General features: G+C 39.7%; 1 protein-coding gene across 2 annotated transcripts in view; it reads right to left on the bottom strand.

The window, feature by feature from the left end:
• Nucleotides 1-15923, bottom strand: part of brinp1 (bone morphogenetic protein/retinoic acid inducible neural-specific 1) — a 110764-nt gene that overhangs the window by 10762 nt on the left and 84079 nt on the right. For both annotated transcript variants that reach the window (XM_056403128.1, XM_056403129.1), the window contains exons 6-7: nt 9230-9466; nt 4728-4950 (exon numbers count right to left, since the gene is read on the bottom strand). In XM_056403128.1, coding sequence (XP_056259103.1) covers nt 4728-4950; nt 9230-9466 — 460 coding nt within the window. The remainder of the gene's footprint in view (nt 1-4727; nt 4951-9229; nt 9467-15923) is intronic.

Raw genomic sequence — 15923 nt, forward strand, 5'->3', positions numbered from 1 at the left:
CATCCCTACTACTAGCTAATGCAAGCTAATGCATTGTGTATCTTTATAAGTAAGTAGATTTCAGTACACAAGGTCATGCTTTCATATTCATTTTACATTATGTAATTTGCAAATAGTGCAAACGATCTCTTGGCTAACCATAAACTTGGATGTGGGTAACACACTGGACATCTGTTAAGTCAGGATATTGTAGAATACACAACACATTTCAAATATCTTTTATTTAGAACATAAAAATCTTTGCCTGACAGGAAATGGCACAGAAAAGAGATTGGTTTCAGAGGTGCCTCAAATACAAAAAGTATTCCCATTATTTTTTATTGGCTATTCATTATTGAATTGGACACAGGCCCAGTCATAATGATCCCTCCTTTGAATCTATTTACTCTTGAAATATCCAGTCTGAAATACTGAACTGAAATATATTCTATCAAAGAACTGCCTCCCTCAATAAGCTACTTGAGTGCACCATGCAGCCAGTTTTATTTTTGCCTTATTTGTTTCCATCTGAAGCAATGGGTTGGCTCAGATTCGACATAGGAAATTAAATGAAAACACACTGGAATGGACGCTGTTTGTTTTCTGTGTTTGCTCTGTGTTTTTAATAGGGCATCAAACAGCCCTGGTGTTCTGATAACATGCATCATAGCTCCTCCCTATCTAGGAGCAAGGAAAAGAGAAGAGGGAAAGAAAACATCAGAACGGGAGAGAAGAGTCTGCCGCTGGAGGAAAACAGAAAAAGAAAGACCTGCAGATGAGGCACGCAAATTTAAAGATGTACATGAATGTGAGAGAGACCCATACCCTTGATGATTCCATGTGCATTAAATACTAATAGCTGGTCATGGTATGTATAAGCAAAAACTGAAAATGTAAGACCTGTAATTGTAGACATAGGCAGAATCACGTCAAAATCAATATAAATTAGGACAAACTAATTCATCATATGGAGGGTACAGTCATATCTGTAAATATACTTGACTTTGAACATGAATAATTAAAGCCAATGCATAGCCAGAATGCAAATGATTTGGCTGGGAGTGATGCTGCTTCATATCTGTCACTATTAATCATTTATACCAAAGACAAACTGTTATGTTCATTCTACTTGAAGCAAGCCGCTATACTCATTACAGGAAATGCAATCGCAAATCCAATATAGTTCACGTATAAAGTTTCCGCACAGTTATTGCAGTGGGTGTTCACAGCAGGAATTTACGATGCTTATAATGAATGGATTCCTTGTGGTGAGGTAAAACTAGAAAAATGATAAGGTGATATGCATTTGTAATTATGGACAGCCAACAATGCATCTGGTGCCTGTCTTTCATTAGCTGATGTAAATATGTTTATTGACTGACCTCATTTAATATGCAACAGTGAAAGGTGATTTAAAACTTAAAATCTTTTTTGGATAAGTTTGAATTGATAACACAAGTTTACATCATAATAATTGCACTGAGTAATAAGCAACTTCCCTTTGTTCCATTTTGCATCCATAATTTAATTAAACTAAAATGCACTAGGACCGGCATAATATGGATGCCCTGTTAGGGTTGCATGTAAGAAATGAAATGAAACTAAAGAAGAACTGCTCTATTGAGGATGCATTATCTCTGAATGTTTAATACAGTACCTCTGGACAGTTCCTCTATTTTTAAATTAGTTATGAATATACTGTACATTTACACACATTCACAGTTATATCTGCACGAACAGTGTGTACCTGATAGACATGACAGACACATTAAATTGCTAGTTGGTCACTCAAATGAAATATAAAAAAAAAAAAACACACACTCACTCTTGTGCGTCCAAACTCCATGAGTGAATTAGCTTTATTATCTAGGTTGCCTAGGCAACAAAGCATAAGCAAAAGCTTTCCTTTTTTTTTTCAGGCACCAGACATCAATGTAACGTAAATTAGATTGTGGTTGGGAATGAAAATTGGGTTGACGTCAAAACCCAGTGTTGACTAATTGACATTGTGACGTTTAAGCAGAGGTTGGGTTCTGCTCATGACTAGAATGGCGATATTGCCGTTGGCATGAGACATTTGGAAGACGCTGGATTTCGGTAATGTAACAACAAAACTTAAAATCAACAAAATATCATTGTCAGCTGTTGTCAGTATTCTATGTCAGGCTATGTTTCCAGCACATTGGAAAAGACTGTCTTGGCCACCTCGCAGCACCTTGGCAAAGCCACAGCTCTCTTAGAAAGATATCAGCCTTCTTTTCCCCCCTTCATTTCCCCTCTTTGTCTTTCATGTCAGAAATAGCAGTCCAAAAACTGATATTACAGTTTTCTTATTGGTTTTAATAAATCTGAAGGCTGACTTCATGAACCATTAGTACCTCATCCTGTTGTCTTGGTTCCCTTGACACCCTTTTCAGAGTCAAGGGAACAAATACAGACGGATAAAGTGTCTTAGTAAGTTGTTGGGCTGCCGCATGCCACCTGAATAGATTCAATGCACCTTGGTATTGATTTTACAAGTCTCTGGAAATCTAGTGAAGGGATGAAAACCCTTCCAAAAGATATTCCCTCATTTGGCGTTTTGATTAAGGTTGGTGAAGATCCCTCTCTGACATGTTGATCCAAAATCTCCCTTAGCTGTTCCATGGGGTCGAGTTCTCGTGACTGCAAAGGTCATAGGATATGATTCACATCATTTTCAAAGTCATCAAACCATTCAGTGACCCCTTGTGCCCTATGGATGGGGGCACTGCCATCCTATTTCTCCACTCATTTTTTCAGGTTTTTCCTTTATTTTGTCACCAGTCTGTATTTCTCCTTCCACCCCCTAAAGAGATACACTGCACTATCAACAAGTTTTCAGGGAACCTCTGAAGATGATTTTGAATGGCCCCTTAAGTGTAAGATGTAAAGTTTAAAGCAAGCAAGATAGTACAGACCCTGAGGAGATATTGTTTTTTCCACCTTCTGATCTGACACAGAGTGGAGTAGCGTTCAAAACAGTGGTACGCCAGTGAGGTAAGCTGTGATCCAAGTGACCACTGGGGCTTTTACATAGATAGCTCAGCGGATCTCTCCCAGTAGAGGAGCCTGGATGGTGTTAAAACCACTGGAGAAGTCAATGAACATGATTTTCACAGTGACTCTCCAAGTGGGAGTATGCAAAGAATAGCAGCTGGATGACAATGTCATCCTTCCCATTGTGGGCCTGATGTATGAACTGGAGAGAATCCAAATGGTCTCTCACAGGGGATCTGGCCTGCTGTCATTTAGAACCCTGGTGTGCCCATTCTTGGCCACTGGGGCCAGGCAAGATGTTTTTCACATCATCATCAGCACACTCTAAGCCTCTGCAGTCTCACTGACAGGTTGAAGATGTGCTGGAAGGCCTCCCTGAGGTGGTTGGCACACACCTTGAAAACACTTGGGCTGATGCTTTATGGGCCTTCAGCTTTGCTTCAATTCCCTCATCCTTTGATCAGCTGTTATAGGCTACCCAGAGGAGAGGTGGGACGGGGATTCATTCTTCTTGAATCAGGGACAAAGAAAAGGCAGGTAGACAGTAATGCAATGATAGCACAAGTGACTGATGACAAGCACTGGGCAAACACAAATAAGTAATAACACATAACCTTTTAACATCTAATCTCTCACGATACAGTTAAATATGAACAAATGACCATTTGTTTTCATTACACATGAAGATAAGGCATAATAGGGGTTGATGCGACTTGGGATGGAATGACACTAAATCATATTCTGGAAAACAATTCATCATACTCATATGAAAACATAACAATATATAAAGTAGGAGGAAAATGAGTTCAGAACCCTGTGTGAGCTATAGACCACTCACACATGCATCCAAAGCGCACTGTCACGCACAGAGGTGATGAAAACAAATAAGTCCTCCATCTGATGCAAAGCCGTCTCACACAAGCAAGCAAATAAACATGCTGCTCTTATTTCCAGTGCCATCAGGCACCCTTGATGTGTACTCCATGGAAGAGGAAGCGCATACTGCGGCTCTTTGATAACACTTCAGAACAAACCTTTGCCAACTCTCACACACAAATGTGGGTGTGCTCCTTTTCTGTCAGTGACAGTTCACAACTGCTCATTTTCAGACCACTTAAATGAATATTTTACGGATCCTGATTCCATTTACATGGTGACATCCCCTACATGGAACAGTTTTAGGGGGTGTTTCATGTGGCAGTCTGGAACTTATATAGCATATTTTGTGTAGTGTTTTCTGATATTTGCTAGAGCGAATGGGGAAATTCCTGGCATTTCAGGCAGTGCTGACACCACAGCACATCCGCAGCAAGGCTCTTAAGCTGCAACTGCAGTAGGTGGTGACAGATGTGTGCAATGACCTATCAAGAAAACTCCCACAGCTACATTTTCTTTTCAGACTGCAATATGAAATACAAGAGTGAGCAAGAGTGCTTTAGGCATGTGCAAGCCTCAGCACTAAGTTGACTTGATGGACAGAAACAACAGAACCATAAGTTGAAATATATAATGGATGACATACTTACTGTGCATGCTTCAAGAACTAACAATCAATATAAAGCCCCTACATCATCTCAGAGAAGAAATTTCCCTGAAAGATATCACTCTTCTGTGGGATGCATTTTCACATTTACTTTTCCAGCACTTGGAAAAGCAAATCTTTGGTTTATATTGCTGAGTAAATCCACATCCAATTTCCATCATGATATAGAGGTCGTATTTCTACCCACCTCTCCCTAGGCATCTGGTGGTTGGGGTTGTGGTGACAACGGATGCTGAGGCCAAAGAGCTTGCGGGCGGTGCGCTGGATCTTGAGCCGCTGTATCTCCAGGGAACTCTGGAGGAGCCTGTAGCGAGCTTGCAGGTCCCAGTCGCTGCCCCACAGGAGATGCACACTGCCGATGGGCAGGAAGTGAGTGGAGGGCAGCCTCTTCAGGAAGGACTTGAACTCGTCTGGGTAACATAGAGAGACGGAGTGAGGGCGTATTGCAAAACAGAGAGACAAAGAGTGGGAAGGGAATGTGGTGGTGTGACAGAAAAAGTGACAGATAATTACAAGTGTGGATTTATTTTACTGGAATACTTAGAAAGTGCTGAGTTAGTGAGAAGGGGCAATTACATTCTTCCTCTTCTGAATAAAATTAATTCATTTCACTTTATATGAATATTTTTGTATTGTACTTCTTAGTCAATATAATCATAATAACAATGATAATCAATATATAAGCAACACTTTGCCAGAGAGGTAAGTTACACTGATGTTTCCAGACCAAATTTGTTCAAATGAGATATAGAGAAATAAACAATCTCATGTGTGTACCTATGGATGTGTTTTAACCAAAGGCTAAGTGAGTAAAACATGAAAAAAGTGGTAAGTGGGTTTGTTTTCCAAAAAAAAAACCCACTCATTTATTTGTTCAACAATAATCTTGCAAGGCATCCTGGGTAGAATTACAAACAATGAGCAGATTGTTTGCGGGAGTCATACTGGTGAGTGACAAAACTCTTGAATGTGTTGTCAAAAGACTTAGTCAGTAAGTTGTCATCTAAAATGGATGTTTACTGTAATAACAATCAATTAACAGAGCAGAATGAACCTTTATTAACTCTTTTCTTTTGTATTGTAGCTTTCATGTATGTTATTGCTCTATATTCAAGCTGACCACTGTTATAATTTGATTAACTAACTAAATAACTAAATAAACGAAATAAAATAAAACATCGCACTCTTCTCTAGAAGTTTCCAAAGGTTTATACACATAGAGAAGACAACTGTCTAAGAAAATAATCACAAAGGAAAGTGCTTTCATGTGTATTGATGTTTATAGTTTATACAGTTTATGAAGGACATAAAACTGTTGTCATGAGCAAAATGTGATAATCGATAAAGTTTTGCCTATGTTGCTCTGCAAAAGGATCAAGGATTCTATACCCCTCACATTTTGAAAGAAACTGGAGAAGAAAGTCTATATTTCTATATTTTCAAATGTGGCTGAGGTCAGTGAGCTCCCAGAATCCTGACGCAACTTCGTCAAAGGTTGCTCTTATAACATGTTGTAGAATGTCTCTGGTTTACTCTTTTGAGTTGCTTCTATTGTGCGGATTTTTGAAGAGAAATAAGACCTTGAGAGCAGTAAACACCCTCTTAGTCTGTACTCCCACACACTTGTTGAAGAGCAACAAATCTGTTCTCAGCCGTGCTGATCACTGTCCTTGTGTTCCTCTCGCTGCCTCTGATAATTCTTGCTTGTCTCCTCCCTGGGCAACCCGTGAGCCCAGCTCCCTGACCCTTGTTTTCAACACTAGCTCCAATTTTTACCATCAATGGACATGAAGATAATTTTAAAACTCCAATGGAAAATACACAAGGACATGAAATCTTTTATTTGGTGTGCTAATTAAATGAGTCATGACTCAAAGTTGCTCATTACTATCTCTGAAGATAAATTTAAGCACATCATTAGACATAATAAGTAAACAATTCAATGCCGAAAAGGTCCCCTTAGCAATAGCAGCGGTCAAGCTCAAAAGTAGCCGTATACAAACAAAACTGTCTCTACTCTGGCTCTGAATTTTGTCTGCGTACTATCCACAGCTATAATCTTAAAATTAATGCACGTAATGTTTAAAACCTCCAGGGTTAAACAATATTTATTGTGGAGGAAAAGATAACACAAATATTCTCAGAGAGGAGGCAAAGCTTCTTCACACCCCAGATCCCCATATTGAAGACATGTAAAGACCTGTACAGTATGGCAGCACCCTCCTACAGACCTATCCAAGACAGTTTAACGGCATTAACCACAGAGCTCAGAGCTCTTTCTCAGCCGCAGCCGAGAAATGTCAGAATTTCCTCCACTCTTCTTCCAGGCGTGTCAAGAGTTCCCTTCCCCCTTTTCTTCACAAGAAGCCAGATTCCTTCTCCTCCCCTGTTTTGAACTTGCCATATTCCTCCACCCAGTTTTCAGAAATGTCAGGTGCCGCCCTCTCCCTTTTCTTAGAAAAGCTGGGTGTCTTCTGCACCCAATATTCAGAATAATCTGATTCCCTCACTAAAAGAAAAAAACCATTATCAAGTCACTCCCCAATGCCAGGTCAATAGCTGCCAAGTCCTTTCACATAAGCATTAAAGCCTTCAAGGATCCCATCCATGACATAGATTCCAAAGAGTCCACATAGTCTCCTTGAATGACTCTTATCACAAGTCACCCAGCACACCTTATCTAAAGATTACAGCTCTCAGTCTAACTCCACTTCGCCCCTTTGTGCCATTACATCACAATTTGTTCACTCTCCATACTCCTACCCTGTTTATTCACCATTGAGATTTATGTTGTAATTGTGCCAAAAAATATGCTACAAAAAGAAATAAAAAAAATAAGAAATGAGGGAGAGAAAGTGATGTACAACCAAATCAACTAAACTAGCTGGCACTCTTGAAATAGCTAGTGCACTTCTAAAAAATTGACATGTGGTAATTTTCACTACAGTGGAAGATCTTGCACATTATCTGTGGGAGTGGAGGATGGTAATATCAGTCATGATAAATCAAACCACCTCTTTTACTTCCTTTTAAAAGGCAACGGACTAGGCCAAAAGTTTCTCCCAAGAGGAAACAGGGAGTCTTTGTAGGGGAGGTTCTGAACATAATTACCATGAGCAGGAGAAAAGTGTCTTGACATGATGTATCTCATTTTCTTAGCATTTTACTTTGGTAATAACAGTGGTTACTTGCCCAATCAGATTTGGTGGCAGTGTGAGTTTTTTTCTTTCTTTTTTTCCCCCCGTGCACGAGGTTTTCATATCAGTGCTTACTTTGCCATCGTACAGTATGCTACTTAGACATTAATGGCACACTCCAACGTTGGTGTAATCATAGTAAGTCAGCGGAATACTAAGTAGGCTGAGGTGAGAAAAAAAAGTGATTCCTGATAAAAAAAAAAAAATGTCACTATGCAGAAACACATGACACATAACATAAAAAGCTGTTCATGTCAATTTGGCAAGTCTACAGCACATCTCTCAGTAGTGCTTAAGTAAGTGTTAAATGTATAATCACCCCAGTTTTTACATGTTCTTATGGTCACATACTGTGAATCATAGAATAGAATATACTATATTTTGGGGTTTTTGAATCTGCCATTGAGTATATAAATCAAGGAAACTCTGCTGTCCTGTCTTTAAACCAAAGACAAAGGATTAAGAGTTTAGTTAAACACTCCCCACACAGACTCTCGGGCACTGAGAAAGCTATCGATTCCTCTATTGCTTCTTTTGGTAAGAGTGTAAATTGCATTTTGGACCTGCAGTTCAGGTCAGTTATATATTTGGATAAATCCTTTTTTTGGCCTCTTTAGGCGCACTTCATTTTCAAGCACCGCTTCACAGATGCTGTGCACTCAGTGACCTCCATGACTCACATTAACTTTCTTTCTCTATGGGCCATAAATATATTTATCTGTTGCTGGCAGGTTTTATTGGGACACTTGTATATCACATCAATAATACATAGAGCAAGGTGCCTTGCCATGTACCAGCTGGGCACAGTTGTGCGCTTGTCTTCACTGTGTCCAATATTCTACTGTCTCCTGTTGTGTTTGCATTTGCAATCAGTGAAAATTTGCATAGAGGAGAATATTACTTGCCACGACATTCAAGCATCTGACATATGAAATTTGTCTTAGTCATTCCTTATGTCCAACAAATCCTCATACTGTACGTAAATAACAAAATAGTATTTTTTGTCAATGCATTCCAAAGAAGAATGTTTTCTGATCTGTTTCCCCTTCAAAACACTCACAATGATGGTTAAAGAAAATCAATGTTTACCACTGGTCCAAGACAGGAAGTGAACCGTCTTGTCTTTGGTGTGGGAATAACAAGGCTGCATTCTTCACACATTCATGCACCTTGACCTTCACACCTTCACTTTCTGCAGCAAAGCTTTAGTTTTCTATTAATTATGTAGATTTGTCAGTGAGCAAGAGATCTAAGATCTAAGCTGCCAAATAATGAAACATGTTTATTTAAGGATCCGAAAGCACAAAGAAAATAGTGAGACTGAGATGACCTTAACTGCCTGAGTTTTATAACAAGAATTATTCCTCTTCTACACCCCCCCCCTCCGAAAAAAAAAAACCTATACATCTCAATTTTAAATGCAATGTTGCTCCTCACATAGTATTTACATAATTTTCATGTTAAATAAAAATTGGAGGGATTTCCGTCTTACCAGAGTTCTCAAAGTCTTTATAAGAGGCAGCCCATGACTCAGACATCCCCAGCAGGGTGTTCTCCATGATCTGGATGTCGGTGATGGGACAGTTGCACTGGGGATACTCCTCGGCGCACTGACAGATGCACTGGTTGTTACGGCACACGTACTCTCCCTCTCCGTTGCACATAATGTAGCTAAGAGCTGACTGGACAAATTTTTCCTGCAGGTATTCTGGGAAAATGACCTGAAGACCTGAAACCAAGACAAATGGGAGATTTAGTGAAACATAATGCATAAAAAAAAAAATCATTACAGAATATTATATGAAGTATAATTTAAGAAAAAATAAAGTGCATTCCAGTGCTTTTTCAATTTTCTTCACATTAGAAATCGATGAAGCAACTGGACACAAAAGGAATCCGAAAAGTGTAGCCGTCACGCTTTTTACACCATATCTTTCTTTTAAAAAAGCTCAAAACAATGTCTGATAAAAAAATCATATTTCATTCATTTTCTAATTAAATGTATCGTATACTTGTGTTCTGAGTAAGACCACAACATAAACGGTATCTCTTCACAGATATAATAAACACATGGGGTCCAAAAGTGGGATCCACTGTGTGCGAGAACAAGTTAGCAGAAATGAGAAAAGTGGCTGTGAAAGGGTTGACTGCCCTTCCAAGATTGCTCCGTGTTATAAGCACTCATTTATTTTTCTAAAAGATGTGCTTCAAAGTTCGCCTCTATTCAACTTCAGCTGTCTGTTCTGTGGCGGGTCACTCAAAATTTGACAAAGTGTAACAATGATTGATGTCTGCTCTCTTGTGCTGCGCGCTGGTTTATTTAGCAAAGAGCATTTTTCTTTTTTTTTACCGTTTGTATTTGCTTCATACATGCAGCATTCTGCTTATTATACACTAATGACAATCGCTGGATTTGTAATCTAGAGGCCAATTTAAGGCTGAGGCTCAAAGTACCTCTTCACTCTCAACACTGACAAGGTATTAATAATTTTTAGACTCTGAGCCAATCCATATCTCACCCTGGGGATCTCATAGAATTGAAGCTTGGAGAGCTAACAGTAAAGGCTTTCTCTTCAGTCCAGGCCTGGGAAAATAAATCCCTAGCTCTACAAGCCACTGGATTGGAAAAGAACTAAATAGATTTTTTCCTTGTTGTATGAAACAGCATCTTGGCGAGGCAATATTTTCTTAATAGGTTTACTTGAGCACAAACAGTGCTTCAGCAGAAAATATGCAACCAGGAACCAGAACATAACATGTTATTGAATGATGAATGATTGCATTATTTTCTCCACTCACGTATTGTTTTCACCCAAAGGTGAAAATAGGAATCCATTTATGCAAAATCAACATAATGTTGCTGAAATGAAAGGGAAAGTAAGCATATAATTTCATACTATACACATGAATCATTTTCAGGGTGTTGTCATGGAGTCAAATGATATCTCTTATTATGCATGTGGCAATTAATGCTCAGCAACAACACTGGCTAAACGGATAACTATGGGTAATTTAAAGGAAAATTAAAGTTTTTAATATGGTATGTGCAAAGATTGGGCTCTGAAGACAAAAGACAACATCCATTGTCATGGCGACGGCCTTTGAAGAAGAGTAAGACATACCCTGCTTGTGTTATTAATCCAGCAATGTTTGCCAATTTCATATTCAATAGTCAAGTCATATCTATATATAATCATGATATAAATTACATTAAAAAAAACCAAAAAAAAAACAGTTCCTCCTGTTCTCATATGAGACTACCACAAAGGAAATGTTTTACCTCTGTATTTACACTTTCAACGGTGCAAAGCTTTTTATACTAAACAACCTTTGCTTGTAAAACCTTGAATATCCGTCGGTTCCCTTCTCCTCCACACCTCATCAGAACCACTGCCCATCAGTGATGAAGGGAACAGACGGAGGGAGGGATGGGGGGAGTAAAGGGGATGGATGGATCATGTCTGACCACAAAAGAGTTGGGTTGCACAGGGCTTTTTCTCCATCAGGCCTGTCTGCGGCCCCTGGATCCAATATTCATTTAGCTTGATGTATTCCTGGGCTTGAAACTTTAATGTGATTTGTGGGAGAATCCAGATGGCAAGTTCACGGATCAACGCTGCTCACTGACAGTGCTGGTGCCAGCGGCCGGGTGCACAATAACATCGAGTGCCTCAGCCCTCCCTCTTTCTCTCTTCTGTCTTACCATACCTCATACCCCCTAACCCTACCATCAACACACACACACACATTTCCCTTTTCTTTTCTTTTTTTTTTCCCTTTTCTTTTCTTTTTTTTTTTCCCTTTTCTTTTTTCTGATATCAATGTGTTGGTGCTTGGATATTGCAGAAGGAACCATTTGATATGCTGACACTCTGGTCAGTACTATCAGTCCAGCGATCTCTTGTTTCCACTCTTCCCACAATGTCTGTGTCTCTTCTCTGTCCACGCCTCCCTCTTTCTTACCTCTGACTGTCTCTGTTTTCTGTACACATCTCGTCTGTCTCACTTTATTACACTCACTCCTACTCCCGCCACACTCATGCGCATGCCCCTTGACTTGGCCCCCCCCCTCTCCCCATCATCCTTTGGCTCCCATTCACTCCATCAATCACTTTCCTCATTCCTGTTTCTTCACCTCTTCTGCTCTCCTCTACATTCTCCCACTGAGCACGTACGCAGCTATTGGAAATTTGATGTCTTGTCCACCCACTCCAGTATAGAAATGATGTCATGCAATAAAAGTAAATCCATCAACATTTGTTAGTGCAGTGGGGAATGAGTAAGAGAATTGGAGCCCTCAGGCCAAAAATGAAATGAGAACCTAATCAGAGTAAAAAACATTTATCTTGGTGACTTTTCCAGCTTTGCCATGTTAGTGCAGTAACATGTGAAAACACTGAGAATGATTGGACTATAAAGCTACAGTTTATATGGCTCTGAGGCAGGTTTTTGTTGGGGAAAACACTAGATATTGGAGGAGGGAGTCACACTTACCATCATTAAAGAGCTGCTGATGAAATGAAAGGTGCATATTGGAATTCCCGTGCAGCCATTTGATAACCTCCAACTTCATGCTCTGTCAGTGCACATAATTCCCTGCAACCCCTATGCCTGGCTTGCTCTAAATAAATAGCACCTCAAAATGGCAGTTAATCTCATTGCATACATCAGAGGCTGATATATTTTCTTCACGTATGCTGGAGGATATAGGCCCTCAAACATTCCATGAATACAGAAAACGGAGACTCTGCGACTGTGACTTTGCCTTTTCATTATGTGTCTTTCTAGAGTGCTCTATTTTTACATGGTGATAGATGGAGAGTGTAGGCCGCAACTGAGGCTTGTAACTGCCTTGGCAAGCAGTTGCCTGCTTATTGCAATGCCACGCTCCGCCTCATAAGTTACAGTTTCATTAAAGATTAATTGACCATTGTGTGGCCGCAATTTCGCAAAATAATCATTACTTAATCCACCGGTGCAATAAAGTGCATTACTTCAATGGGGGCATTAAATTACCATTGGAGGTTATCGTTGCAGCCATGATACAGAACCAAAGACCTCTGAACTGGAAGACTGCCTGTTTCTCCTCAGTCCAGGCTTTGCCCAGTCTGCCCTGCTGATCCCTGGATACTTAATACAGCAGGGGCATACAGTTTTAAGATTTGCTGCGTTGGCCCATTTCACGAGTGCTCCTCCTCCACAACTATGAGGTAAAGGTGCAGCTAAAGTAGCTATTTATCCACTTTTCATTTCTTTGCATAAATTGCTTTAGGTCTCTGACAGTGTGTGTGTGTTGGGCCTGACAGCGAATAACATGTTCCACTGGAGCTATTCTCAGCTCTCCGAATATGTTAGCATTTTTTAAAGTTCTGAATGAGGTGTACTTAGCATTGAAATGGAGAATGTGTTGCTGTGTCTGTGCTGAGTAGATTATCGTAGATTATCATAAGTGTTCTAAGCACTCTAGAAGGCAACAGCTTGTGTTGTCAAACAGGACTGTCGACTCCAAATGCTGTATTACAGTCTTATTTAAGAATTAGTGTGTAGAACATTTGTTATTTGAACTATCTAATCAGTGTTTTTATCTCAAATATCCTTCCGTGTTTTATGTGCAGCGCTTCTTTTTCTTCCATTAGTTTTCTATTGAGTTTTTATTTTTGGGGATTTTTATGGTACATGAATATTTAGACATGCATGAATTGGGAACAGCAAAACAACAGGGAAATGGAAAATCCCATTTCCTAGAACATATTACAACACGAGAGCTTGCATATGCATATGTGATACATCACACTGTATCTGTGTGCAACAGAAAGACTCGCAGATCACAATGTGTTTCGCACAATATCCCTATATAGCTTTGAAGAAACCTACTCATTGTTAACACAAAAAGCAGAAAGGATGCAGGTGCAGTAATCATGGTAAAAGCATAAATTATATATAAAAATGGTATTGGCATCCAGGGCTGACGGCTCCTGCCTCATGAAAAAAAAAAGGGAAGGGAATTGCTGAAATTGCACGTTGAAGCAGTTGCTGGATTGAGGAGGGCAGGCAGTCTGGAGAGGTAGATGAGCTCTCCATGGTGCTGAGTTATTGCCAGTTGTGTTGCACACTGGACACAGACACACAAGTTGAGTCAGAGTAAAAGTAAGTTAGTGATTACTTTTCTCCTCCCTCCCCTGTGTGCAAGATCACAGTAGGACAACAGCAATTTTGTATTTTATTTCTGGAATGATACCTTCCAAGAGTCAGTCTATGCAAGTTGAATGTAGTAATTTTGTTTTGAAGTTTGCAAGATACTCTCAAAACACACTGGATATTTACTGTGTTACAGATTATGGCTTCAGCATGTAATTATAGATGTGGTTGCTGTTGGCTGCTCGTGCTCTTCGGTTGCACTGTTCAAGCTGTTTCATCATGTGTTGCCATGTGTCCCTGCACAGCAGTAGCACTAGGGCCTCGGCTTGTGAGATTGTACTACTGTTACACATTCATGTGCATGCGCACACACACATACGCTCATGCATGCGCACACATACACACCCTTTGTGGGCTCTTGCAGAAATCACATGTTTTACAAGAACCCTGGAGAGGGGAGGAGAGACGTATGACAAGCTCTGACATTTCCATTTCAGCGAGAAAAGACACAACTGCCCTCAAAGTGTCAAGATGTGCTGTGTGCATGTCTCAGATCAAAAGCCCAGATTTATCACAGAAATTACATCAAACATAGCTAAATACATAAATAATGTTAATCTATCTGTATTGGAAAGCACATATTTGCTTTGCACTTTGTGCAGAGTTAAAAACTGAACAATCTGCTGATTCACAAACAAACTGTTGTGCAGTAAGTGAGATCTTGTGCGTTGCCTATTTAGCTATGTACAGTGGCCCTGAGAGTTCGGTGCAGCTTTATAAAACACATGCAAACTCAGGAAACATCTTTTTGTCAATTTGACAACACGTGCGACGCAAATACACACAACACAATCAAACAGACAGACGTGATACAATAACACAACCAAATGCAGAAATGTGCGCATTATTCAGATATTACTGCACGAAGCATTAAACAACAAGCGCGTCCGTGCTGGGTTCATCATTTTTTTTTGTGTCCCCTGGAAACTCTGTAGCTGTCGTCGTCTGTGCTACTTGCAGAACGCGTGACTAACTGGTTGTGCTGTGTGTATTTGCAGCGTGTGTGCTTTCAAATTGATGGAGATGTTTTCTGAACTTGCACGTGTTTTCTTAAGTTGCAGTGCGTTGAGCTTTCAGAGCCACTTTAGGTTTGTGTGGTAACATGTCACTCAAATTGTCAAATATAAGAAACTGTATATCATCTTACTGGCACCATAAACGAATCATAATTTTAACTGCCTCTCATATCAAATACATTTTAATTCATATATATTACATATTACAGTCTACTGTAAATGGTGTATTTAGTGCTAAATAGATTACACATTTTTAATATTGAGCTTATGGTGCACTAAAGTTTTATAGGTTATTATGACTTTTTAATTATGACGTGCCACTTATGCATACATCATAACACCCAAATGATGTATGCACATTGATTTATCAATAATTTAAGTAATGAATTACACAAAGTGTGTGTAAAAACAGTTCATGCTACTGAGATTTCAAAGCTGCGAGGACCATTCTAAATACAAAGCACAGAAAAGTAAAGAAACCCCCAATCAATTGATGACAGAGAGTCTGTCAGACAGAGAAAAAAGACCGAGTGGAAAACCATGGCACTTGCAGAAATGGCAGCCTGCAGCTGGCAAGAGTGAATGGGGGAAAAAGGAGATTTATGGTCATGCTGGCCCAAATGGAAACTCACTCTTGATTGACCACTTCCAATTGAAAGCTGACCTCCAGGTCAACATGGAAAGATTTCATCAGGTACTGGGGTTTCAGCATGTTAGAGAGAAGTGAAAAAATATGTGCAGCCATCCATCTTGAAAATGATCCAGTGTTATCAGTTCTCTCAGCAGAAAAAGAAAAAAAAAGAAAAGAAAAAAAAAGGCACATGTTTTCATGGACGCCTCCGTCCGACGCCACGAGCCTGTCCGAGACGTGGTTCAATACCACCGGACCACCACTGTGACAATCCATGGCGTACAGCCCAAGTTACCCCATTATTTCTAAGAATGATCACATAAATATGGATCTTTTGGTTT

Source organism: Seriola aureovittata, chromosome 18 (genome assembly GCF_021018895.1).
Source record: "Seriola aureovittata isolate HTS-2021-v1 ecotype China chromosome 18, ASM2101889v1, whole genome shotgun sequence".
NCBI classification, from domain to species: Eukaryota; Metazoa; Chordata; class Actinopteri; order Carangiformes; family Carangidae; genus Seriola; species Seriola aureovittata.